The following is a 27,483-nucleotide window of genomic DNA, read 5'->3' as shown; positions in this document are numbered from 1 at the left end:
TATTTCGTTTATATTAATTTAAAAATGACTGAATATAGAAACTATTAGAAAATTAGAATATCATATCTTGCTTCCATGAATAATTTTCTAGCCATTTTGTTGTGAACTATATTGTAAATACCATGTTGTATTCTTCCCAATGATATAATTAGTGATAATAATATTAAATGTGTGTAGAATAGTCTATGGGTGATAATTAAACCAATGATTCTTGACGTGAAGATGTAGTTTTATTTTTACAGATTCTTCATTCTTGTTTATACCAATTAATCTTAATATATACCTATAAATCTCGTGTCACAATGTTTGTCCTCAATGGACTCCTAAACCACTTAAACGATTATAATAAAATTCGCACACCATGTGCAGTTCGATCCAACTTGAGAGATAGGATAGTTTAAACATGTAGGTACCACGGGCGAAGCCGGGGCGGACCACTAGTTAAACCATATGAAAAGACGCATTTTCAAAAGCGTCAACTAGTTCATTAGTAGTCAAGTAGTTCATTGTATCAATGACATTATAAGTAAAAAGGTGTAGATAGGTCATTACCACTCCGGGAGAGGCACGTCGAAATGTGACTAACCAGCAACATTTTACCTCAGTTGTCTTTTTTTCGCTTACATAAGTTGAATCATGCCATCTCAAGTCTAATTTTACACATGATTAGACTTCAAAGTGAAATTATGTTTTTGAAGATTGAATGTTGTTTTAGTAACCTACTAGCGGTCCGCCCCGGCTTCGCCCGTGGTACATATTCACGTTTTCTCTACATAAGAACCATCCTCGTACTTCAAGGAATATAATAAAAAAAGAATTATCGAAATCGGTTCAGCCGTTCTCGAGTTATGGAATTACAACGAAAAGTGGCATTGATTTTTATATATTAGATGTACTACTTTTAACTTGGAATATATTTTATTATTTATTATAGACATGACTCAAACGTTGACGAAGTAAACTCTGCTCTTTTACGCATATCCAATTGGTTCACTGCTAATAATTTATTATTAAATGCAAAAAAAAAACAAATTGTGTAGAATTTATCCTTCCAAATGTAAAAAAGGTAAAAAGGGATATTATTTTAAACGGGGAGGTATTATACCCTGTGGATTCTACTGTTTTTCTTGGATTGACACTAGATGAGAAGTTACAATGGGGGGCACATGTTGCCGCCACCGCTGCTAAGCTTAGTTCAGCTGCATATGCAGTTCGAAGAATAAGGCATCTCACCGATGTAGACACGGCTAGATTGGTTTATTTTAGCTACTTTCATAGCATTATGTCCTATGGAATTCTTCTATGGGGCAGGGCTGCAGATATTGAAACTATATTTATATTACAGAAAAGAGCCATACGCTCTATATATAATTTACGTGCTAGGGACTCACTAAGAGATCTCTTTAAGAATACTGGTATCCTCACTGTACCATCACAGTATATATTTAATAATATTTTATATGTACACAAAAACGCAGACTTACACACAAGAGTAGGAGATAGACACTGTTATGGCACAAGGAACAGAAATAAAATTGAAATGCCATTTTACCGGTTAGCTAAAGTTAAAAATTCATTTATGGGTCAAGGTATACTTTTTTACAACAAAATTCCTCATAGTATTAAAGAGTTTAGTAGTGCTAAATTTAAGAATTATGTAAAAAACGTCTTATTTCAGAGAGCCTATTACAGCATTAAGGAATATATGGAAGATAAAAACCCATGGAGGGTTGTCGCGTGAGAACCGCAGGACAGTTCTTTGGCATATTATGATAATATATACGTACGGTTACTTACATATTTTGTAAAATTAAATTGTAATACTGAAATGATTTAAAAGAGCAACTATGGAGTTTCTTGCCGATTCTTCTCCATAGATACTGCTTTCCGAATCGGTGGTAAATGATAAAAATATGTATTGACGTTTCAAAAGTGCTTCTCGAAGAAGTCTAATTGAATAAATAAATGTTTGAGTTTGAGTTTGAAAAAATATCATTGCGTTCAACCATTGTTCTACTGCAATTAGAAGTGTCCTTCCTTCCTTTTCCAATCAAGTTTATTCATTGTTCAAATAAATTTACTTTTTTGAGAAAATAAATAAAAAACACATTTATTTTAATAATATTTATTACAAAAATACATCACAAGTATAATATATTGAGCTTAAAAGTCCTGTATAACAAGAGAACACGTACATTAACAGTTGGTTTTGAGAACAAGGGGCTTATTGGGAAGTACATCAAAATACGATTCATATTCATAACAGTACAGAAACATTTAACATCACATTTTAGAGAATCCAATCAATAAACACATTTTTATAACTGGCTTCGTACTATGACATAATTTCTTTTTAATATCAGACATATGCTGAAAAAACATTAGTATTCCCTTCCATACATTTTCCGTCCTTCTATATATAAACAATTGAGCATAAACTACATACTTAAAAATTACACAATAAATAATTATTATCATTTGCCATTTATAAGTTCCAAACTCATTGTGAACTGTGGAGGAAGGAAGGTGGAATTCCTCCATCGAAAAAGGGAGGATCCTCAACCAGTCTACACGACTGGACCCCGATGAATGATGTCGGAAAGTTGAAATAATATGCTCTGTAGCGAAAACATTTCGCTTGCGCGATTCAGAGCGAGGTGTCGCTAAAAACATTTCGGAATTACAATGATATTGAGGCATAGACTATAGAGTAGGTACCTGATACACACAAACATTCTTGAAACGTCCATAATAATCTAACGTGAAAATCGGCTATTAAAAATGTCAAATATAAGAAAAATATGTCATAGCACACTCCCAGACTTTTTATTAATTTTATTTTAATAAATCGAAGTGAATCTATGGCACAACGAACGAACCGCATAACATTTTCCAATCTTTTACAGAGATCAAGGTACTGGCTTCGGAGGTTTTGGAAATTTAAGGTACACGCAATAAAATTTAAACCTTATTTATTAATAATTAAAACAATTTTAGCGTAACGTCTTTGAGTAGTATTTAAGTTTTAAACAAGAAATTAATTCTACACAACTAAGGAAAAAATATATACAATAGAATTTGTTCTTTATTAAGTAGGTTAGTCGCATCGTGGAGAAAAATATAGTCAAAATAGAGCTCTTGTATTTGTCAAGAAAAAAAAAATAAGGCATGCGATAAGATGTTGGAAAATGGAAAAGAAATCAAATGTAACAAGTATCGAAATGAAACAGAGTAAGCACAAGAAATACGTGAAAGATATTATAATAGATTTTAAAGAAAAGATAATATTTTTTTTATCACACAAACCCGACCCACAACATATTTTAACAAATAAATGCCTTCTTATTCAAAGCTTTATGAAACTCACAAGAGTTCTTATTTTCCGTACGATGCGACACTCAGATACTGGTTGCGATACACTGATAACATTTATAAATAACCACCAAAATATACACATATATTTATATTAATTTCGTTCGAAGCACATCGCGTAATGGACGACAAAAAAGTAACAATACGTCCTTACAGTGCGCGCTTGGAGATTTATTTGCGAACGGTACTTTGGTTTACAATTAAATACATACTAGAAATACATAGCTTTTCTTGAGTTTTAGCTTTGAAATTAAAATGACATTTATTCAAATTTCAAAGTTGAGCTATTCTCAAGTTTATAGATATGAAAATAAAAATTATTACATAGATGCATGCTTAAATATGAGATCATAAAGTTACGCGATTTTTAGAGGCGCCATATTCCTTATTATACTGTCTAAATATCAAAGTTTTAATGCAAATACACATAAAATTTATATTTTTTCGACTCAATTTGAGTTTTCCCAGAGAAGGTTATGTTTTAGAAGTGTATAAAATAGATGCATAATTTACCAAAGTACCATCCACAAATACTGTGATAGTGCTTTTATAAATATAATTCTTGTTATTTATACAACATACAAACAAATATAGAAATTTTCAATGTTGAACTATGTACAAAATTTATATTGCATCTTTATAGAAAGTGTTAAGAATGTTTGTGACAAACTGCAAGTAAATATTCAAAACTAATTTCAAACAACAATAAAGACATTAATAATCTTAATTTGTAATGAGATATTGCGCTTTTCCACGCTATAAATGAAAAATATTATCAATTTTTTTTTAATTTTAATGCCATCATTAATTTGTAATGAAAATCACGTCCAAATATAGATATTAATTCAGCTTTTCTTACCCTACCCTTTAATACCCATATTTTTGCAAAATAATTATAGAATATTATGAATATTTAAGAAATAATCCTTTAAATATTTGGTTGAAATTACTGCAACTTAACCACCAAATTCACTTTTACGACAGAATACATATTGCATGGAAAAAAGTTGTCTATATCATTAATTTTCTCCAAAAAATCTGTAATACACATAATTTCATCAACATTCCGTCTATATGTCTTCAAAATCGAGACAATCTTGAAAACCACAAAAGAAATCTCAAAACCTTGGACACCACTAAACCACCATCACATTTCAACACAGCACAGCTTTCTTCTCAAAGCAATTCTTATCAAATTTAATAACAAGGTCGCGTCCGTTGCTCAGCAGTTTCTTAGCTCTTGACAAGTCATCCATAAAACATTTTCCCTTCTCCGTCCTTAAAATCTGTTTCTTTGGCAGTAAATTCCTCGACAAGTAAGCGATGAACTTCTGCCAATCCTTGAGGAGGAAGAACACTTTATCATGTCTGGTTTCAATTGGAATCTCACCGTCCGAATGTTCAAAGAAGACATTCATTACATCTTTCTTATGTCTTGTTGTTTTGGAAGCTCGGAGCAGAGACAGCAGTAGGGTATCCACGTCTTTGTGTGCCGTTATAATAGGTTTGTCGTATATATTGTTGTAGAGGTTTGTGTCTTCAGCGGGGCCCACAATGTAGACAACATGTGAAGCCAGTCTGAAGGATTCCTCGGCCCACACATATGGGTCTCCATGGGAAGTGGTGGCTATGTCTCCATCGTAGAGGATATCGAAGCCGTATTCAGCTCGGAGGTAGGCAACGAAGGAAGCGACGCATTCTGCGTGCAGTCTATTCGCCATTGGGTAAATTATCAGCACTTTCGTTGGTGGTGGGATTTCTAAAACATTTAAAATAATACATTGAAATCCTTCTTGTTTGAAAACCTTTTTAGTTTTTTATTTAAAAAATGAAGTTATACTATTTGGTTATTATATAATGTGTTTGCAGTTTATCAAGAACAACTAGAATTAATCTTTATCTTTCATCATTTTCCTAATCTTTTTCATCCAATAATAAACAAACACTAACTAATAATAATTGCATATTATTTACCTTGTACATATTCCTTACACCAGTAACGCCTTATAACTTTCAACACGAGGTAGTACACGAAAAGTGTAGCGAGTATCAGAGCCGTGATACTGGCTATACAGATGTTCATTGTTTGAACTTCACTCTCTGAAAGATATGGAGCGCAATAAATAATGTGTTACAAAGTTCTTTAAAATCTGTAAATGGGGTACAATCTCAAAGAATGTCACGAAATGGTCTATACTCTTACTAAAAAATATATAAAGTATTATTATTATTATATATTATGTATCATCTCGCTACAGCTAAAATATTTCTGACATCAATTTACTCTACTCTCAACCTTTAACAGTAAAAATGAATTTCTGATTACAACATAAACAACCATATGTAATATTTCTCAGAAATACAGATACAATTTGATAAAATTAATGACAGATTCCTATATTTCTATTCAATACTTCGGGAAATCATAGGATTCTCTTTCTTTATTGTAATTTTATTTTATATATCACTAGTTGAAAATACGATTTAAGTATTTATTATCAACATATCATTAGATATGCCAATTATTATTGAAGTATATATCTGGAATGCATACTAATACAATATTATATGCATGACTAATATACTATCTTGCATATTATTATGATTATACAAATAATATGGTATGTATGTGAATAATGCACTGAACATAAGAAACAGTTATTTATGTAATGTATTAAACTAAAACTTGTGTGATAGATTGTAATATCTATTTCATATGTAACATCAGTGTTTTTGGTATTATGGGTTATGCACATTTCAATATACATGATGTCCCACTATTGGTATACTAAGCGCGAAGGGACTTGTCGTTTTGCATACAGTGATCACGAAAATAATTCTTAAACAACAAAATTACGTCAAAAATTTTTTGCTAAATTTTTCCTGAAAATCCATGTTTTCTTCTCTAGCTTCGCGCAGCCGGCATATACCGATTCTCTAATGTCAGCATTTCGTCTATGAAAACATAATCTTAAACGATAGCTCACGTGCTGGTGGCAAGGTTGGGTGGGTTGCTTGTTTTTGGTGTACACATACGAGTTTTAAGAAATTTCATCTATTTGAAAAAAAATGGGTCTGGAATTTTATAAGTATTTTTTACGTACTCAGCTTATGCAAAACTATAACTTCCTTTGAGCTTAGTATACCAACAGTGGGACACCCTGTAGATAAGTAATAGAAAATCTAACTTCCAAATACATAATTAAATTACATTAAGCATGTTCTTAACAATGTTATTCAGGAAACATATTATGGGTATTTACTAATATTTCCTGTATAATTGTGGTTAGGCCCAAATCTGGCAGAATTACGTATATACTGATAAATACAATGTAACACAAAATGTATTTTTATAGCATAGTAGCTTGTGTTTGCTCTAGTTACGTCTTACTAGTGTAGTAATAAGAATCACTTACGCCCTTAGTACACCGACGCATTCGCGTGCGGCAGCGAAACAACGAAAAATCTGTCAGTAGTATGGCAGGTTTTCGCATATTATGATATGTCTCACTCTAGCACATAGATAGATGAAATAGTTGCGTCCTTGTCAGTATTGTTTCGCAAGGAACTGCGAAATGGCCGTTACACGGACGCATAAGTTTCGCTAGTGATGTTTCGCAACGTAAAGCGTCAGATCGCGTTCTGTCGTTGAAGACAGATTTTCGCCGAAATGCCGAAAATACTGAATTATTTTTGCATTCTATTCGAGATTATCCCGTATTATACGCAATTGGACTCGCAGATTATAAAAATACGTACAAAAAAGAGGTAGCAGGGAGAAAACTTCAAACATGGAGAAAATTACAATGGCATATCAATGCGAAAAAGTTGCGAAAACATTGTTGTGTACTAATGTTCCGCAGATATTTCGCTACGCAGTAGTTTCGCAGAGATTCGCTGCCGTATACGAATGCGTAGGTGTACTAAAGGCGTTAGGGGTATGATAAATAGATGATGGCCTATTCTAAGATATTTCCAATATGCAATTACGCATACAAAATGTCATGAGAATCGGTGTAGCCGTTTCGGAGGATTATGGTAACTACGATTGTGACAGGAGAATTTCATATACATACATAGAAAGAGATATTATATAAAATACTTACTTATCGTAATCCTCGGGCTTTCCACCGACTGACAAGACTGACTCTTACAATTCTCATGCTGCGGAGTCACAATGAAATAGTACGACCCAGGCGGATTCAAAAGGCTATAACTATAGGTCACTTCTTGTGAACCGTTCCTCACATTTATAATGGCCGTTTTAATCAGTTCATTGCATTGACTCTTATTGTCACACTCCTTCATGACTTGTATTTGGTAGGAAGTTATATTGAGTTGGGAAGGTGGAGGCATTATGTGTAATTTCATCGTGCTTGTCAATATCTCTATGTAGACAAATGGTTTCCAATCCTTTTCTGTTATGGTTGGACCTGGAATCATTCCAAAACAGCATAAGTATAAAAATAATTTATAATGAATTCAAAATGTATTTTCTTGTGTGATTTTACATGAGCATTGTGAATTGAGAAATTAAAGGGTATTAGATCAATCTCCTTGAGACACTGGCTTTGAAGTGGTCGAAACGTTGGTTTAAATAATATGTTTAATAAATTGCGATTATAGTCCATTAAAATAGACATTTCTAAACTAAGACTGTTTGATATAGATACCTACAAACTTATAAACAATCAAACCATTTATCACTTATTTTTTATTATTACAATTTCTGTACTTACTAAGCATTTGCGAAGACGGTATATTAAAGTAATATCTGCCTCTATTGACCACCACGTCATCTGTAGCCTCGAAGTCGAGTATATGGCTCTGGCCATTGTAACTGCTATCCGTAGCTGACCAGTAGCAGTCATAGTACAACACCGATTGGTCGTTGATCGTCACATCGTTGGATATAACTATGTTCCTGCAGTGGCTCTCCTTGCTCTTGTATTTTTGGAAGCGAAACTTCATTGCTACAATGATGAAAGTTTTTTTTTTAGTACAATGGATAATCATTGTAATTACTATAATTGTCACATATCGTCAAACTGTTTCGGTAGGCTTGTTTTTTTTCCGTGATAGTTTGTTAGTATAAGTAATCTATACATATAATAAATCTGTAGAAGGGTCAATTCTGTACATTGAAAATATTGAAAAAATAAATACCAGGGGGTGTTACTGGATCGATACCAAACCCAAATATGTGATTAAAAAAATTTTTGTCTGTCTGTCTGTCTGTCTGTCTGTCTGTCTGTCTGTCTGTATGTGAAGGCATCACGTGAAAACTAGCGGTTCGATTTCGATGAAACTTGGTATAATTATACCTTATTATCCTGGGCGTAAAATAGGATACTTTTTATCCTGGAAAAATACGTAGAAAAAAATTAATTTTTCAGTTTTATCCATAGACGTTGTTCCGTAGAACCGCGAACACACGTTGCGTATTATTATAGGCCTAGCCGTATTTGGGAATTGGGTCCAATAGATATTTATAAGATGTTATTGTCAGAGGTCTCAAAATGGAGAAATAAACCATCCACGCGAAGACCGACATCCGCGCGGACGGAGTCGCGGGCGGAAGCTAGTCTATAATATATATAAATCTCGTGTCCCAATGTTTGTCCTCAATGGACTCCTAAACCACTTAACCGATTATTATAAAATTCGCACACCATGTCCAGTTCGATCCAACTTGAGAGATAGGATAGTTTAAACATGTAGGTACCACGGGCGAAGCCGGGGCGAACCACTAGTGCAAATATAAATTAAAATCAAAAAGAAGAAAAAATTAAGGAAGAAATGAATAAACAGCACTTAATATCATCTTAGTATATTATAATATGTGTATTGTATACAAATCAAAGTCTATTTATTTATATTATACACCACAAATGGGGATAAAATAATAGCCAATTATTCTATTATTTTCCTTATAGCAGTGTTATCTGCTCAAGATGTATTTAGGAATAACAGAGAGTGATAACACCCCAGATTTAAAATAACAGGATAGAAATTTATAAAAACAATGTGATAATACAAATAAGTGTTTCTTCTTAGACTATCTGACTAGCTAACAAAAATTATTTTTCAATTTTAACCATCCATTCCTCAAAGTCAACCAAACTCTTCTGTTTTATAACACTTATAAAGCTTACAATAAAGAAAAAAACTTACTTTTCCATTTTATATTACTGAACGTAATATTGAGCACAGTGTAATTAAGCGGTAGATACAGAGTGTCATTGCTCTGTACTACAGGAAGTATGTATGGGCGCAGGCTCACTCCTCCTATATGGGAATTATTTTCTATCGGCCCAAAGTAATCTACACAGTCAGAGCTGTTTGGCGGTATGTATTGAACCTTACAGGTGTCATCGTCCGAATATTTTTCTCCCAGAATCTATAAAAAAATACATATCTCTTATATAATATGGTGATTTTATCTAAATCTACACTTATATTATAAAGAGGAAAACTTTGTTTGTTTGTTTGATTGTAATGAATAGGCTCATAAACTACTGGACCGATTTTAAAAAAATCTTTCACCATTCGAAAGCTACATTATCCACGGGTAATATAGGATAGATTTTATCCCGGAAATTCCATGGGAACGGGAACTATGCTAGTTTTTCTTTGAAACCACGGGCGGAGCCACCGGCGAAAAGCTAGTATCTAAATAAAAGGTTTAATATTCAGACCTAGACAATAGACATCTTTGGCTAGACAATCAAGGTCTCTATTATCAAATGTCTCTGTTTAATTAGAAAGTTCAAGGTTGTAATTGTAATTGATTTTCAGGCAATTTCCAGTTTAGTGAATATAATGGTGGATAACTCGGCTAATGGATTAGTTCTAGAAGTAAATTATTTATTTTTTCTCATATATCTTAACTTCTATAGCAAATCTGTTAAACCCAGATGTTTGTTATGTAGTTTCTTAAAGCTTAAATAGATCTGGTAGTAATGGCTTATCTTAATTATAGGATAGCCACTGAATTTTGACATTTGTAGTTTAACCCTAGAAAGATAATCATATTGAGTAGTATGGGAAAGATAGTCATGCGTCAAATTTACGCATGTTTTTTAGTTAGCTCTAAGTCGAGGTATATTGTTTTTTTTTCTATAAATTGTAAGTTATTATATATTAACAGTTATATTAGAATAATTAATATTACAAATAATTTATTTTAAATTATTTTTGTATGTATAAAATAACGAAAACATTAAACGTCTGCTTTCTACAATTCTTGTAACACATATTATTTCTAATAAAAACTTATTTTTGACCACAATTATCAGACTTTTTTATATGTTATATATAATATGTTGTACATATAGTTATATAAAAAATAGCGAGAAACAAGTTTAGCACATATCAACGTATGCTCACGACATATAACTATGCTACATTTTTTGCAGGAGGCATTTGCCTTTCGTCATATTTCAGAAGGACAAAAACTATAGTAAATACGTTTTTTTTTTTACTGAAGGCCTCCTCAGTACTTTCTTACGATGCACCAGATACTTCATTTGGCAAGAAATTGGAGATATTATCACGCAAATATTTTATCAAAACTGGTGATTCTAAACACCCACGCATAAACAAAGAAGACAGTTCCATGCTTCTATATTTCATGTTTTTTGACTCAGATGTTTCTGTGCTTTGTTGTTAACATTGTGGCTATAAATATAATATGCAATATGCAGGCAATTTTATTGATTCCATAAAATAAAGCCATTGGCCAACTCATTGTCTTCCTACTATTGAACATCAGGGAACACATTCGGTCTAATGTATCTACTCCGCCTTTTGCTTGAATGTAATATATTATCTTTGCTTTGTACCTCATCGGGACAAGCTTCTTCTGTGTCACTTTGCTCTTCATCTTCAATATCGTGGTCCTCCTATTTCACTATCAGTTTCTTCACAGGGACCCTCATCGCTTTGCATAAGAACGGCTAGTATACAATATTCTTAAAATTTTTTATCCCCAATTGTTTTCTATATTTGCTTCAATATGTATAAAAATAAATTTTTAACATAAGTCACAATATACAGTAATAATAAGCTAAAAAATATTCAAACTACCATAGAAGTCAAAATCTTAAAAGTCACGGTATACAGGCGTAATTTTGACTCACGTAGTAGTTATATTTCAAAATCGGTTACTCTAACTTTATTGACACGTATACCATAGGGTAGCTCTCAGTGACTTATGAAATGTCCTATAAGCACAGTTATGGATTCGCGACATTTAAAAAGATACAGCTATATATCGAAAACGCAGGAGTCATTTTGACGCAGACTATCTTTCTAGGGTTAATGAAATATAATAATTAACTATATAGTTTATTGAAAAGAATATTATTTTTGGTTTTTATTGTGTTCAACTAGTAAGATACACATTCCAAGACGTATAATATGTAAATCGTATTCACTAATACCTATTCATTATTGTTGGGAAACGACAAAATACACAGTTTAGAAAAATAGCACCATGTAGATGAACCCAGTTTAAAAAAAGTCTATTGTCCTTTGGAAACTATAAATTGCCGACATTAATATTTGTTTTGATAAGATCTGAAATCTGAATTATTTATATCGATGACGATTACTTGTATTATTATTTTTTACATCTCGCTCTTGCAATAGGCGCAAGGTTTACAACCAAACATGGATTTCATCAGAATAACGTAATGGATAATAAGCTAAGTACCACCTACTGAAAAAAGGGAGTTCATACTTCATGTCTTTACTATAGGTAGGTATGTATAAATGCAGTTCAAGGTTGTCGACAAAATCAATAAATCAATACCGTCGTTCGTTATACCTGGGTAGGTAATTATTGCAAATTATCGCATACCTGTGGAGTACAGCTACGTATCTTCGTGTTATTCTGGCATATTTGAAAATGCCGTTCAGAACAACAAACGTAATGCAATAAACAAAACGAAATGAAAACAATCCACCGTCGACCCATCTTGATGCACTGTTAAAAATAAATTACTGCATAACCACTGTCATTAACACCCATATTTAATTATTTCATAAAAACATATTCAAAAAAGAAATTCACATTTATGGAAATGTAAATAAAAAAAACAAAGCAATAATATTTTTCACGATACACTATCGTTATCAGCTCACTACAAAAACAATATGGCGAATAATTTATGATGGCAGATGGGCCCTTGGTAAAATACTTGGTAACTAGTAAAATAAAACAATGACGTTTAAGCGCATAGACAACAAAGTAAGAGAGTATAGATCTCGGTATAGATCTGTGGTATAGATTTGGTATAGATGAATAAAGACCGGCACAGATCTACGTAGTAGAGCTGTACGTAGATCTGTGAAGACCGGCTGTCACAGATGGCTACTGAAACCAAGACTGAAACACAATCTGAAACACTTGTGACACAGAACAGTAAAAACCACAACTTGCGTCTTGCGTGCAAACATTTTCATCTGTGATTTTTGTGGTGATTTTCATCATCTCTGTCAAGTCTCTATCCCTATGTCTCTATATTATGCTAAATTTATGAAACTACGAAACCGATTTTGATGCGATTTTTTTAATAGATAGAGTTGTTCAAGGGGAAGGTTTTGGCATATAATTTATTAGGTTTTAGACAAAGCGGGCGAAGCCGCGGGTAGAAAGCTAATAATATATATGCGAATGTTTGCGCTCAAGAATCCATCACTGGTGAGCTTCTAGGGTTTGCGTATAGCTTCAAATTAATGTTTCTAGTTTCTACAAAAGGTAAATAAATAAATAAAAATAAAAATTCTTTATTGACAAAAAGATTTTACATTTTGAAATATTGAAGTCTCTGACTCCCAAACTAGGTAAAAACCTGTATGTCAGGAGTCAGCGCCCTCTTCCAAAGAGTATTCAAGAAGAAAAATAAAAATAAAAATGTACAACAAACAAAAAAAAAAGTAGAAATTGTTTTTTCGGCATGCATGTGTGTGTTTTGGTGTATAGGCCTTGTATGTGTGTGTGTGTGTGTGTGTGTAATAGTGGGTACTATAATATACTCAAGTTATAAGATTTTCCGTTTCTTCGTAATCTAGAGACAAAAGCCAGTTTTTAATTTTTACTTCTACATCACGCAGAGAACATGGATAAATAAAAAGGTAGGTATATAATTTATTAAGCAGTTCTGCTAGATCGGCCTACGCCGCGCCGCAAGGCCTACGCTAGTACGACCTACTACTAAGTAAATTCAAATTATATTTATTGCAAGAATGTAGTTACAAATTACTAACAGATGTTTTAAATAATTACAACGAGTACTTTGTTACATGCGATATCTGTGTACATAGATAATAAACTATACACGCTTATACACATATATGTATGTATTTCGCTTTTGCGCGCATTTCACGATTGCTTGATATTTATAAAAAAGAGCGTGTGTGCTGAGTACACGTGTCAGAACTAGAAGAGAAGCACGTTGAGAATACAATTTCCAGGTCACATCATGAGGATACCGTTACGTCATGGAGTGGCGACGATTTTGGTTCCTTTGAATCTTGCCAAAGAAGTTTCACTTCTGACACGTGTGCTTGGCACACACACTCTTTGATTTATTAAATACACTCGGTAGTGTACCATACAAAGCCCAGTCCGACCCCAGCATAGAAAAAAAAACGACGTGTGGTACTCGGGCACTGCCGCGGTAAAGTATTGCATGCCTTCAAGCCACACCTCCGCCCGTGGGGAGCGTGATGTTTTTTCGTTACCTACGGAATTTCTCGATTCGGTCCCCGCGCTCAAGGCCCGCGATTGAAGCTATGCAATAGCTTAACAAGTAATAACTGCGTTAAAAACAACCGACTTCAAACTTGCACTTGCAAAATTCACAAATACCTACAGACAAAAATGCTCATAAAATAAAAACTACTGGGCCTATCCGAATAAAATTTTTATGGGACCAATTCGACACCATCCCGCATCGAACAAAAAAAGAATCACGTAAATCGGTTCAGAAACCTCGGAGTAATCGGTGTACATACATAAAAAAAAAAAAAAAAAAACATACCGGCCGAATTGATAACCTCCTCCTTTTTTTTGAAGTCGGTTAAAAATACCGGCCGAATTGATAGCCTCCTCCTTTTTTTGAAGTCGGTTAAAAACACAGACCAAAACTATGACCAAAACAGACTAAACAATGCTTGCTCTGTGAGATTGTGAAACTAATTTGACAACCGGCGAAACAAAGACCTCTGTCAATAAATATTTGACACATAAAACGCGACTTTCAAGTCTTATGTTGACAAATCGCAAAAATTAATGTTTGTGATGGCTTTTAAAAATGAATCTCAAATTTGTTAAATTTAAATAGTGCTTGAATTTATACAGAAGATATGGAAGACTTCACAGTCTTTGTGGAGCAAAGCTAAAATATATTTAGAAAAAAATAGTCAATTGACGATGAAAAAGCATTTCCAAACCCAGCGCTCTTCGATAGAATAACTTATCAACGATGACCGTAAGTTGTTTTATTACTAACATTAACTAAACACTACGATAAATGCTAATATTCTTATCTTACTTGTATCCTTTAACTACTTCCCTTGCGTTATATTGGTCATTAAAATGAAGCGTCGATATTTGCTTTAAGGCAACGTTTGCTAAGTAAGTATTTCTTTAAAATAAACGTATAGTTTGAATGTGTTTAAAACCGAGATAAAATTAATAAACAATGTAGAATGTATCTATAAATTGGTTTTATTGTTCTCTTTTTTATGTTAAAAGTCTATAATTATTATTGATCTTTTATTTTCTGTTAGAAGTTACCTACCTAATATGAAGAAAAAGGTACATTAATTGAATATGTGCACAGTCTATTTACACCTTGTAACCTACTTCAACTTTACTGATGATTTTTTAACAAATTTATGAATAGACCTACATAATTGAAATGATCTATGAATTATAATAAAAGCATTTGCTTTAAAACAGTTTTGAAATAAAATTAATTTTAAAAAAATGACATCCTTGCAAGATAATGAATTTCTTAATTAAATACCAAATAAAAGAAAATTGAACTAGGTTTTTATGTTAATCAAAAATCATTATTAAATAGGTTTTTCAATCGCTTATATCCAGTTATAGCATTTATCTTTTAAATAAGTTATTTAAGATGAGCTTTTATAGGCCTTTAAATATTTTTTTTTTACTAAAATAATGAACTTATCTACGGTATCATTATTGAAAATTACGATCTGGCCTTTTACTATAGGCTAATGAGTAATATAAATCTAACTTAATTTGCTAGGTGTATAGTATATCTAAGAATCTATCCAATAACACTTTTCTTAATGTCTCTATTTAATCTCTCACGCGTCCTACTATAAAATACAGATTTAGTTACGCGCGAATAACGTGCGTAGGACGTGCGAAGGTTTAAGGCGAATACACTTTGATCATGTGTTCTTTATGAATATCTAAAGCTATATTACACTAACACTTCAGAAATAAATTAGTGGAAAAATACTTGTAATAGTTCTTATCAGTACAACGATTTTCAATGTTTTAAATAGTGAATTTGATAAGAGTTAACTGGTTTGTGACTAGTAATTGGGTATACAAATTGACTTGTAAATATATTTTTTTTCTAATTTTTAGTAGATTTTTTTTACATAGATTGTTGTTTAAAGATGATGGTTTTAAGGTGCCATTGCCATAGTATTTAAAAGCAAAGTTTTAATGATATATATCTCTACATTTAAAGTTGTCATTAAATATATTATGTATAAGATAAAGTCCTCCACCACATCTCTCTGTCAATTTGCCTTGAACTCAAAAACTACTGCACCAATATCTATTCTGGTGCAATATCTATTCTGTTTTCACTCTGGATAATATGGTTCTCGTGGAAAGTTTAAACATATAATTTGTTAAGTTTTAGATTATGCAGGCAAAAACGGTGGCAGAAGGGTTGTGTCAAATAAACTCTTGTGTTAATAAAACTAAAAATAATGTTTGTATTTTAGTAACAATATTATGTATTTAAAATTAAAACCATCCATTGATCTTCTCAATGTAATAAATGTTACTCGACAATTATTCTAAATAGTTAAACTTCTGATAATAATATCATCTATGTACTACTTTGTTTCTAAGCTCTTGTCCAGCAAATGCTATAAAATATTTTTTTTAAGTAATATATTTCAGTTCATAGTAAAATAGATGTCAATTTTGTTTTATTTACATCTACGATTTTTCCTCATGATTTATTTGAAGAATTGTTTCTAATTATTTAGTTATTTAATTTCTTCATAGACAATAATTTCATTTAACACAAAATTTTCGTATCAATATTACCGCAATAATTATTTTCTTAATGTGATTTATTTTCGTGTCTAACCCTTTGTTAAATAACATTTTGTTAACTATAAATATGTTTACATTTTAACAACTCTTTGAATACTACTAATCTACAAACACGTCTTGAAAACATCTGAAGCACGCCCCACTATCAACAAATACTAATAAACAAACAAACATGTATGTAAACACATGTATGTGAATAACATTTCAGCCACGCTAGCCGATACGCACAGTTGTAGACGATGCGACAGAAATATGTAAGTGTGTTCATGTATTGAGTACATCCAGAAAAATTTACTATAACTAATATAATATGTAATCGTTTCGAAATTTAAAATTTTACCATAGACTAATAAGTCTGGACAAAAATGGCGTAGGTTAAAAAATGATCTCAATTTTAATTTGTGTCAGAAATGAAATTTTATAAAAAATATGTATGGTTTAAATACAAACAGTAGTAAATTGAATTTTTATTGAAATATGCCGCCATAATGCCGTAACAATCGATTTTTGACTTTGATATGATACGGGTTTTTTATCGCGATAGAAGAATATTGTTAATCCTCTGAGTATGTAAGTAAACCACTTCCGGAGCCACTTAAAAGAGCGGCAAATTCATGTCTGGTGAGTGGTGACACATGGCTAAGTGCTCTCTGTATGTGGATAACTGTATTATAAAGATGTGCCTTTAAATCGTTAAGTTCAATGAGACTTATTCTTACTCTGAGATATAACGTTCGTCATTACGTCGTAAACTGTCTATTCATGGCATCAGAGTTAGTATGTACCTAATGTAAATAGTCCAAATCAGGAAATGCCTAAAGGACTTTATTACTGGACAATCAGCTTAATGTCAGCGCGGTCGGAAAGATGTGATAACGCGGAGATAACGCGCTTGTCCGTGTGACTACACACCAACGAGATGAGACTTGTTCTGTCAATAATTAGATTACATTGTGTTTGCTATCCCGAAATGTGTATAGACCTAGATACAATCAAACCCATTAAATTCCATTTGGAACAGTTCAATAGACTGTAGTGCGCCAAACGAATCATACACAATCAAATGGACATAATTATTGCTATTTATCGCCATATAAGTTGAAGACTGATTGTATTTAATGTTTATAAAATAGTGCATAAGATAAAATTCTCATAACTTCATTGTTATAGTTGTAGCGTTCACATTTTACTCGGCAAAATGGTAAATAAATTACGTACTCATACATTGGAGTTTAGCTACTCGTTGCGTGAACACACGAGGCGCTGAGCCTTTGCTTTATAAAAAAAATATTTAAAAAGAAATTGGAATTGTTTATGGTGCTTTTTAAATTTGGAACGCAATGTACGCAACTGTGCAGGCGGAGGGCCGGGTGATGGGGCGCCGGTTTGTGCTAACTCTGGTGATCGGGATATCGGCTGGCTTTAGTTTTGCCTACATTCTATTAACATCCGCCGGATTCTCAAGGGACGTAGCTTGGTCGTCGTACAGGTAACGTTTGCTGATGTTTGCATGCTGCTTCAATTGTCTATGCCTGCACGAAAAGATTGGAGTGTTGAAACTTGAATGTGCTACGTGTTTTTCTTATTTTTTTGTTCAGGTTAGTTCGATTGTAAAATAGAGCTTTTTATGAACGTAATTCCTTAATGTTCCACAAAGTAGAAATTCCATAGATATTAGATAGCTTAAATATGTAAAATATTTAGGGCTATTTTTTGTGTTAACATTGCACAGTAAAATACATTTTAGGTAATTTCCTATGTAATTACAACTCTTCAATACTTAAATATTTTGTGTAACACATTACATACATTTTTGTATTTAAAATATGTTATTTTTGATAAGAATAATTAACGTTAATAAGGAAGTATTTCAATAATTACTTTGATAATAATTATTTATGGTCGAATAAATGTTAGGAAAAGCGAGTACCGAAATAGTCAATAAATCAAATAATATGTAGGTTAGCAGAGGTCGTTTTGTCTGGCAAGAAATATAATAACGAAAACACATGTGACGAAAACAAAGAATAAATGAGACTGAGGACTCTACTTAATGTCCTAAATAATAAAACTCTATGACGTAGAGTACAATCAGGTCATTCATCCTGTTTCACGATATATTAGACCAGTTTATAGGCAATTTATAAAACCTCAACATCTAAAATTATTTCACTGCATAATATAGAACAAAGTCCCTTTCCTCCGTTTGTGTCTGCTACATAGTATAAAACATGTCGTGTTGCGCCGTACGTATGCTAAAACTTTAAAATTATAATGATAGTTCTTTTATGATGGAGTGATTCAAGAGGTAGATGAAGATTATTTATGAGTTATTAGACAATGGCGAAAGCTAGTGATTTTTATAAGACGCGTAGATTTAAAAAATCGCTTTTTTAAAACAGTTTGTTTCCTTCCCTTATAAAAGTTAAACAGCTGATGATTCTAAATCAATTTCAAATTTTAACAAAAATAAACTAATCGACAACTATGCTTAGATAGAATTTCCTCAAAATGCACGGTGTAAATGTAGGTAGTTATGTACCTAGTTAGTTATATTTTTTTAAATTTATTGGACAAAAAATTTAACAAAGCCTTTACTTTATTTTATTCTTTGGCATACAGCCAAAACTAAGATAGATTCGAGGCTCGTTTGTACCAACTTCATACATGTTTAACAGAAGTACACAATGTCTCAATTTATTTATGTATAATTAACTCAGTTACTATGTAAATGTAATTTTCTGCCACATAAAACTTAATTGCCAATCACGCGTGGTAGCAATTCGTGTAATTTATTACAATGCATTTTTCATATTATCATGGTTTTCATGGTTCACGAGCATTTATGCAAAATGATCATAGATTATAAATCGATGTAAATTGTAATGATGGGATGACATCATAGGTATTTTGTCTATGTGTAATAATAATATTTTCGCATGAAACTGCAGTTATTTTTTATAACAAATTTCTTTTTCATTATAAAATTTTCATCGAGAATTCTTCAAAATGGAAAAGCAATGGGATTATATACTTATTCATTATACGGTTTTCTCTAATATACCTAAGTACATAATTATTATTTATTACCTCTAGGATAATAAACAATAAGAGCTAGCGCGCACGAGCAACTTTGTCTCCGCAACTATTTTCTCTCTCCACCCATGGGCTAGTATGAAAGTGCGCGCACGTAGCGACGCAACTCCCCATACAATTGATGGGAGAGACAAAATAGTTGCGGAGACAAAGTTGCTCGTGCGCGCTGGCTCTTCGCATGAAGTAGGACAAACGTCAGCTATATGTACCTATATCGTTGAAGTTTTCAACAATTCCAATAACAGAATATTTAGGTTACCGAATTAAATGCTGCTCCTATTGATTCCATTTCTGTACCTTCTAAAGTTCGGACAGATATAATTATGTATGCGGAGAAATAAAAGTTTTTGGTATCGTTCTTCAGCTAAATAAAGTGATTTTTTTGCATCTTGTAAAGATGAAACCAAGTTTTCGCTATTTTAAAATGCATGTAGTTTTTCAATTTTAGCTTTGCAGGCTTCATAATGATCAGACATGTTTTACTTCAAGGAATTAAAAAAAAAAAATGATTAGTCACGTCAAGCTTTAAGATTCATCTTGTATTCTGAAGGTAATTCGTGTCGATAGATTAGCTTTTGTTTTTTAAGCTATTGCATAGCTTCTATCGCGGGCCTTGAGCGCGGGGACCGAATCCAGAAATTGCGTAACGAAAAACCTCACACTCCCCACTCCGACGGGCACGGCTTAAAGGCATGCTATGGCCTATGCAATAGCTTTACCGCGGCAGTCCCCGAGTGCCACACGTCTTTTTTTTATTTAGTATCATGTTTGTCGGCAACAATGCCTTTGATAATATTCTATTCATCATGAAAGAGAAAAGGTGCTTTTTTGCAGTTTGCAATTTATTTGAAGAACATTGTAGATGTCATAATTTATAAAAAGGACATTTAGTAAAAAGCCTACCGAGTGTGTATAAGTGTAGAACAAGCGTGTATAATCCGATGTAGTTAAATAAAGTTCCAGTTTATTACTATTTTTAATATATTTGACTACCATTTCTTCTTAATTTAACCCCCCTTTCATTATTCCCCTGGGTCCATAAATAATCCTCTGGCTCCATAAATCTAAGAATAGTAGAAATCTCTGCAGTAGTCGTTAGTTTCACAATATACAAATATGAATTAAGAATATGAAAAAAATGTTATCAATGTGCAAATTATTTCGTATTCGTGCACAGGCAGCTCAGATACGATCCTTAATGTATAGCGAACTTTCAGGGAATCAGCCCGCGATCTCGAGCGGCATCCTATAGGTAGTGTCATAGAACATGGTAGCGAGGAACCAGCCCATCGAGATGAAGACCGCACAGTCGCTGATGAGCTGGCCAAGAAGGTCAAGGTGCTCTGCTGGGTGATGACGCAACCGAACAACCATCAGAGAAAGGCGAGACATGTGAAGGCTACATGGGGGAAGCGGTGTAATAAGCTGTTGTTTATGAGCACGGTTGAGGGTAGGTTGATTATGTAGATGGTGATGATACTTGACTAGTTTAAATAGCTGTGAAAATACGTTAATTTGAGACTTAGGCTAGAAAACAACGCAGGTGTATTTTAATGGTGGAATAATCGTTTTTGGAGAAGTTCAGAAAAAAGAACAATTTTAATTTTTGCAGAAGCATGTGCAGTGAATGGTGGTTAAATTGTAATTTGAAACTTAGGCACTAGTTACAGTTAACATGAATGACAATGTTTTTAATGTGTATGTTTTATTAGAACGAAAATAATACCAAAAGCAATATCGATCTATTCTCCCACCCTTTCTTAAGATAACATATATTCTCAACATGTTCCAGACGATTCTCTGCCCACGATAAAGTTGCCAGTTCACGAAGGACGCGACTACTTATGGGCGAAAACAAAAGCTGCCTTCCGATACGTGTACGAACATCATCGGAGGGACGCAGATTGGTTCATGAAGGCGGATGATGATACGTGAGTATTTGAAAAATTTATTTTAACCGACTTCAAGGAAGGAGGTTCTTTGTTACATATGATAGAGCAAAAATTTTGTGTGAAAATTGGCAGAAAGGTTATGATACAGAAAAATAATATAATCTATACTAATACTAATATTATAAATCTGGAGAGTATGTTTGTTTGAACGCGCTAAGCTCAGGAACTACTGGTCCGATTTGAAAAATTCTTTCGGTGTTAGATATAGCCGATTAATCGAGGAAGGCTATAGGCTATCATCACGCTAAGACTTAACAGGAGCGGAGCCAAGCGGGGTAAACCGCGGGACGCAGCTAGTGATGTAATATTATGTTTTTTTAATTGCATAAACTTTATCAATTCATAAAAAAAACACTTTTTATTGTTTTCTCTATCGCTGACGTCATTTTTGATTAAGAAATTAATAGGTGAAATTGAGAAGCAAAAATTTGCATTAAAATATATAAAAGACGATTGAATTTGAAACATTATTATTTATTTATTCATTTATTTAAATACTTTATTGTACTGCCAACAAAAAAAAAAGACGTGTCGCACTCGGGGAGTGGGGCGGTTGCGCTATTGCATGCTATGCCTTCAAGCCACACCTCCGCCCGTCGGAGTGGGGAGCGTGAGGTTTTTCCTTACGCAATTTCTGGATTCGGTCCCCGCGCTCAAGGCCCGCGATAGAAGCTATGCAATAGTTTAAAAAATACAAAAAGAAATATAAGAAATATTTCTTTATTTTTCTTTCATATCTCACTTATTTGTATTGATTTGTCTCTCTTCAGGTATGTGGTGGTAGAAAATTTACGTTATATGCTCTCTGAGTATGACAGCGCAGAACCAATATACTTCGGTTGCAGATTCAAGCCGTTTACACCGCAGGTGAGATTTTTAAGTAATTATATTTGAAAATATCTTTACTTTTTTAATATAACGTAACGGTAATAAAACAATAGTTGTATGATGCCAAAACAACAAGAAGTTATGATATGATTAATTTATTTTTCATCGAAAGCATTCTATTACTTAACAATTCTCATGTCAAGAAAAGCCATGGCTTGATGGTAAAAAAAATCATTCAAAATTTATAAAAAATCTCATTTCGAAAGTATTTAATATTCCAGTATAATAACTTAAATATTTGCATTAAAATAAATTAAATTCAGTAATATTTGATGATTTATTTTGTATCCATAAAAAATTAATAAAATAAAATTTATTTTCAAGAACAGTAAGTACATTGATTATTTTACGAAGCTCATATAAAAACAAAATAGATGAAACTCAGATTGAAAATTAACCTCATAGAATCTGTGAAATTAAAAATAATAACTAATCAAAGTGGAAACAAACTTAATTTATTTACTGATTTAAATTAATCAGTTCGGTTTGGAAATTTGTACGGATAAGTATTCTAAGAAATAGTAACTACAGAGTTTCTTGTGCGAGATCTTTTTAACATGCGTCTTCGATTCTGGGAAACAGTTAGTAGAAGATCCGATTAATAAAAAATGAATATAAAAGATTTTTTTATAATTAATTAAAAAATATCCTGTCCAGGATTTTCCCAGTAAAACTATTTTTAATACACTAAATCTATACTATAAAAATGAATGAGACTTTGAACATTACTATCACGAAATATGGCGGTTATTTGAATAAATATTTAATCTCAAGTAATCTCTGTTCAAAATTTGAAGTAAATCCATGTAGTACTTTTTGAGATTAGCCTGGACATAGACAACAGGACAAAAATTCTAAAAACTATATATTTGGTATCTATTGTAGTGATCTACACCCAAGCAGTCTTAAAAAACTATTCAATGTACAGTTTTGACTTTCCTACGATTTTATTATATGTATAGTATATATAAAAAATACGTGAATGCCTTCTTATATACCAGGGCTACATGAGTGGTGGAGCTGGTTACGTACTAAGTGCGGGGGCACTAGAGAGATTTGTGACTCGTGGCCTGCCCTCGCCGCACCTCTGCAAGCCCAGTGACCACGGTGCGGAGGACGCTGAGATGGGTAAATATACACAGTAGATAAACATACAGTACATACAAGTACAGTACATACACATACAGTACATACTAGTACAGTACATATATACAGTATACACATACAGTGCACACACGTACACACACACACACAGTACATTCACATCATACACATTCAATATTTCGGTAGTTTAGCGATGTAGATATTTTATGGTGCTATTCTTTCGATCAGTGATCGTTTTCGATTTTTATGTCTAGTAGTGTAGTTTAAGTAAAGTAATGTAGTGTTAAATTATTATATACTAGCTGTGCCGCGCGGTTTCACCCGCGTTATTCCGCTCCTGTTGGTCTTAGCGTGATAATATATAGCCTATATTACTCGTAGACCATGTAGCTTTCGAATGGTGAAAGAATTTTTAAAATCGGTCCAGTAGTTTATGAGCCTATTCATTACAATCAAACAAACAAACAAAGTTTTCCTCTTTATATATTAGTGTAGATGTATTGTGAAGTTGATATATTTGTGTTATTACCCTTGCATCGATTTGTTAATTTTGTGCTGTTTATTTGCCATATATATTAGTTATTAATAACTTCCATTCCACTCCTAAACTCCCTGCCCTCAAATGATGCGATAGAACATTTTATAATATATTTACAACTATTATATAACTTTTATAATTTATCTAATTATTATTACAGGTATATGCCTAGAACACATAGGTGTGAAAGCTATGGACAGTCGAGATTCGCTACATCGGGGCAGATTTTTCCCCTTCGGGCCAAAAGATCACCTTTTCCCCAACAAAGATAAGGGTTTCTGGTATTGGAAGTACATCTATTACCCTTCTGATGAGGTAGGTATAATAATTTTTACTTTTAAAAATTTGGACCTTCGAGTTGCCAACTTTTTTTAAATATTAATTTATTTTCGAAGGACGTACGTATTCCCGGATAAACGTTTATCCGGGAATATAGGAAAATTAAATAAAACATTGGTTTTTTTATGAAAAATAGTTTATTTTCATGTCATGTTAATAAAATAGTTTGATCATAACAACAGTTTTTTTAAGGTTTTTTGCATATTATTAATTAAAAATGATATTTTTCAGGGCCTAGACTGCTGTTCTGACCACGCAGTATCATTCCACTACGTAGAACCCGAGCAAATGTATGTGCTAGATTACCTTATATACCATTTGAGGCCCTACGGAGTAAGCTATGGGGCAACCGGGGGCATTAGGGGCAACGAGGGCAACTCTAGGGCAACATTTGGGGCAATAGAGGGCAATACCACAAGCACGTGAACATTCCAGAACTAGTCGTGGGGTTAAGTGCATTTATTAAAGTGGTATGAAAAAGAGGAATTTGGTTGGAAAGCGATGGGTGAAAGATCAAGATAATCCATGATTAAAATATGTTTGTTGTCTAATTACCGATTTTTCAATTGTTGGTTAAAATTTATCCGTCCAATAAAGTATTACACGAACATTTTAAAATGTCACCTGTATAGTTGTATACTGTCACATACGGACAAATATAATATATTTTTGAAATGGTAGTTTAATACGTTATTCGATGAATAAGTTTTAACCAAGGATTGAAAAATCAGCCCTAAGAGTTATATTGCTTGGATCTAGGTTTGAATTCGTTGGATTAAAAATACCAAAGATAGGATTTTTTTAATGAATGCTAAGTGTTGAGAGGATTCAGGTTGGATCTAGGTGAAGACTAATAAAATATATTGATCTAATACAACTTCTTATAAAGAATTTTTTTAAAAAATATTTTTTTTTTTACAATACGTAATCTTAAATTTTGCATAGCCACGTAGACTTTGGGGGGGTTTAATGTTGTTAATAAAATGCCTTCAAAATAATATTGGCATACGAAAGTAGGCTTGAAAAAATATAATATTTGCTAAAGTACTAGATAAGCTAGTAGCTTGAACTTTATTAATAACGAAGATTTTAAAAAAACGTCAGAAACTTCACATATTAGTAAAAAAAAAATATATATCAAGCTCTTGATTTTCCAAACCGTAACATAATTTTATGTACCTTTGAAGGAAAATAATTAATATGTCTCTTTTCTTACAAGTCGTATAAGCATTTTATTTTGAGTCAATTTTATATTTTCAAAATTATAACAATCCTAAATAGAATTTACCTATCCTGTAAAAGTTGAAAAATGGCAACACATTGAATGATTGTATAATGTTCCATTCATAATCTATTTAATGTGATAATAATATACTACATTTTATTTATCTTCCGAAGTTTACTTTGGAAAAGCTAAATCTTGCCAATCTTTGTATAAGTTGATATACATATTATATAAATCAAAATATTATTTTTTTATATCATGTACGAATATATAATTTGTCTGTATATATGTCGCAGTCAACTAGCTTAATTAATTAAAAACAAGGCCTGATTGAAATTCAGTCAATCGATGAAAGAGCTAGGCAAATAATTTGGAACTACATTAACTACTTGGCTGTGTCATATACGTAATACATATTGTGTGATATGTATAATATTTATTTTAGGCATTTTTCCCAATTATTTTATCAGGGTCATTATAAAAGATATTATTTAAAAGACAAAATAATACTCACGTCATAATAAATGTTTATTTAACGATATTAAAAATGATTATATATCACGATTTAATTTGTCACTAAAATGAGGGTATTCATTGAAAATTGTGATTGTGTAACAAATTGCAGATATTTATACCACAAATTAATTGATTAGGTATTAGTAAATAAGTTATTTAAGACTAGTCTAAGGGCGTATACAGAAAGAAAGCTGGAAACTTATAAGCGTTTACTGGCGTTGATCAGGGCTGGTAACCCGCGCAGGAATCTACACTAATATTATAAAGAGGAAAACTTTGTTTGTTTGTGTGATTGTAATGAATAGGCTCATAAACTACTGGACCGATTTTAAAAATTCTTTCACCATTCGAAAGCTACATTATCCACGAGTAATATAGGCTATATATTATCACGCTAAGACCAACAGGAGCGGAGCCACGCGGGTGAAACCGCGCGGCACAGCTAGTATAATATTATATAAACACGCGCCGATAAGCGCTGAACGGCGCCGACAAGTTTCGACAACCTTCAATACGCTGTTCAGCGCTGGGCGCTGCCATATAAAATTTGTCTTGGTCTGCTTCAACCTGCTTCCTTTGTGTAGAACGAACCAGCGCTGACAAGCGCCGGTAAGCGCTTATAAGTTTCCAGCTTTCTTTCTGAATACGGCCTATGACCAAAACCGCTACCAAAGAATATAAACCAACAAATTGTAGACCTAGCTTATAAAATATAATTAAAATATATATAAGTATTTAATTTCAACTGAGATCTGAATAATTTCCATGTATAATTTTAGTTTTAAGAGAAATTGTAGTTGTTTTGTACAAGCTTGCTTCGATTGGCACCGTCTTATATAATTAGTCACTAGGGTAATTGTTGAAATATTTGAAAGCTTGTAATTTCCGTTTTTTAAGCTAGATTTATTAAAAATTATATTTCTTATAGTCAATTATGTTTCGTGATAATTATGTTCCAATTATGATTATTGTGTACATATTTGTATTTATTTATATTTAAGCGTCGAATTATTTCCTATTTGTTTGCTCAATTTATTTGAATAAAGTATATTGTGATTGTGATTTGGTTGCATCACCGAAATTTTGTGTTTTTTTTTTCCCTTGTACC

General features: G+C 32.5%; 2 protein-coding genes across 5 annotated transcripts; one reads left to right on the top strand and one right to left on the bottom strand.

The window, feature by feature from the left end:
• Nucleotides 1-2,109: 2,109 nt before the first annotated feature.
• On the bottom strand, nucleotides 2,110-12,549 carry LOC123696145. The gene is made up of 6 exons (XM_045642190.1): nucleotides 12,236-12,549; nucleotides 9,547-9,772; nucleotides 8,112-8,345; nucleotides 7,479-7,805; nucleotides 5,347-5,472; nucleotides 2,110-5,131 (listed from the first exon to the last, which is right to left on the bottom strand). Exons 1-6 carry the CDS (start codon nucleotides 12,350-12,352, stop codon nucleotides 4,527-4,529), a joined length of 1,635 nt encoding a protein of 544 aa, XP_045498146.1. The 5' UTR covers nucleotides 12,353-12,549; the 3' UTR covers nucleotides 2,110-4,526.
• A 2,087-nt stretch (nucleotides 12,550-14,636) lies between these two features.
• LOC123696212 (glycoprotein-N-acetylgalactosamine 3-beta-galactosyltransferase 1) lies at nucleotides 14,637-26,565 on the top strand. 4 transcript variants are annotated; one of them, XM_045642275.1, is made up of 9 exons: nucleotides 14,637-14,870; nucleotides 16,926-16,971; nucleotides 18,076-18,206; nucleotides 21,031-21,263; nucleotides 21,606-21,744; nucleotides 22,536-22,632; nucleotides 23,655-23,781; nucleotides 24,456-24,610; nucleotides 24,866-26,565. In XM_045642275.1, the coding sequence occupies exons 2-9, from the start codon at nucleotides 16,957-16,959 to the stop codon at nucleotides 25,058-25,060; spliced, it is 1,092 nt and encodes a 363-aa protein (XP_045498231.1). In that variant the 5' UTR covers nucleotides 14,637-14,870; nucleotides 16,926-16,956; the 3' UTR covers nucleotides 25,061-26,565. The 4 variants fall into 4 exon arrangements, with proteins under 4 accessions (XP_045498231.1, XP_045498232.1, XP_045498233.1 ...); XM_045642276.1 differs by lacking the exon at nucleotides 16,926-16,971; XM_045642277.1 differs by lacking the exons at nucleotides 14,637-14,870; nucleotides 16,926-16,971 and adding an exon at nucleotides 17,429-17,918.
• The last annotated feature ends 918 nt before the right edge of the window (nucleotides 26,566-27,483 follow it).

This window comes from Colias croceus, chromosome 12, assembly GCF_905220415.1.
Source record: "Colias croceus chromosome 12, ilColCroc2.1".
Taxonomy (NCBI): Eukaryota; Metazoa; Arthropoda; class Insecta; order Lepidoptera; family Pieridae; genus Colias; species Colias croceus.
This window is presented reverse-complemented; position numbering and strand designations above follow the sequence as displayed.

Coding starts and splice junctions, on each gene's coding strand:
- LOC123696212 (XM_045642274.1), top strand. CDS start 18,058: ATGTACGCAACTGTGCAGGCGGAGGGCCGGGTGATGGGGCGCCGGTTT. Junction 21,264..21,605: donor GTTTATGAGCACGGTTGAGG/GTAGGTTGATTA, acceptor AACATGTTCCAG/ACGATTCTCTGCCCACGATA. Junction 23,782..24,455: donor TGCGGAGGACGCTGAGATGG/GTAAATATACAC, acceptor TTATTATTACAG/GTATATGCCTAGAACACATA.
- LOC123696145 (XM_045642190.1), bottom strand. CDS start 12,352: ATGGGTCGACGGTGGATTGTTTTCATTTCGTTTTGTTTATTGCATTAC. Junction 5,473..7,478: donor AAGCCCGAGGATTACGATAA/GTAAGTATTTTA, acceptor CATATCTTTCAG/AGAGTGAAGTTCAAACAATG. Junction 5,132..5,346: donor GTGTAAGGAATATGTACAAG/GTAAATAATATG, acceptor TAAATGTTTTAG/AAATCCCACCACCAACGAAA.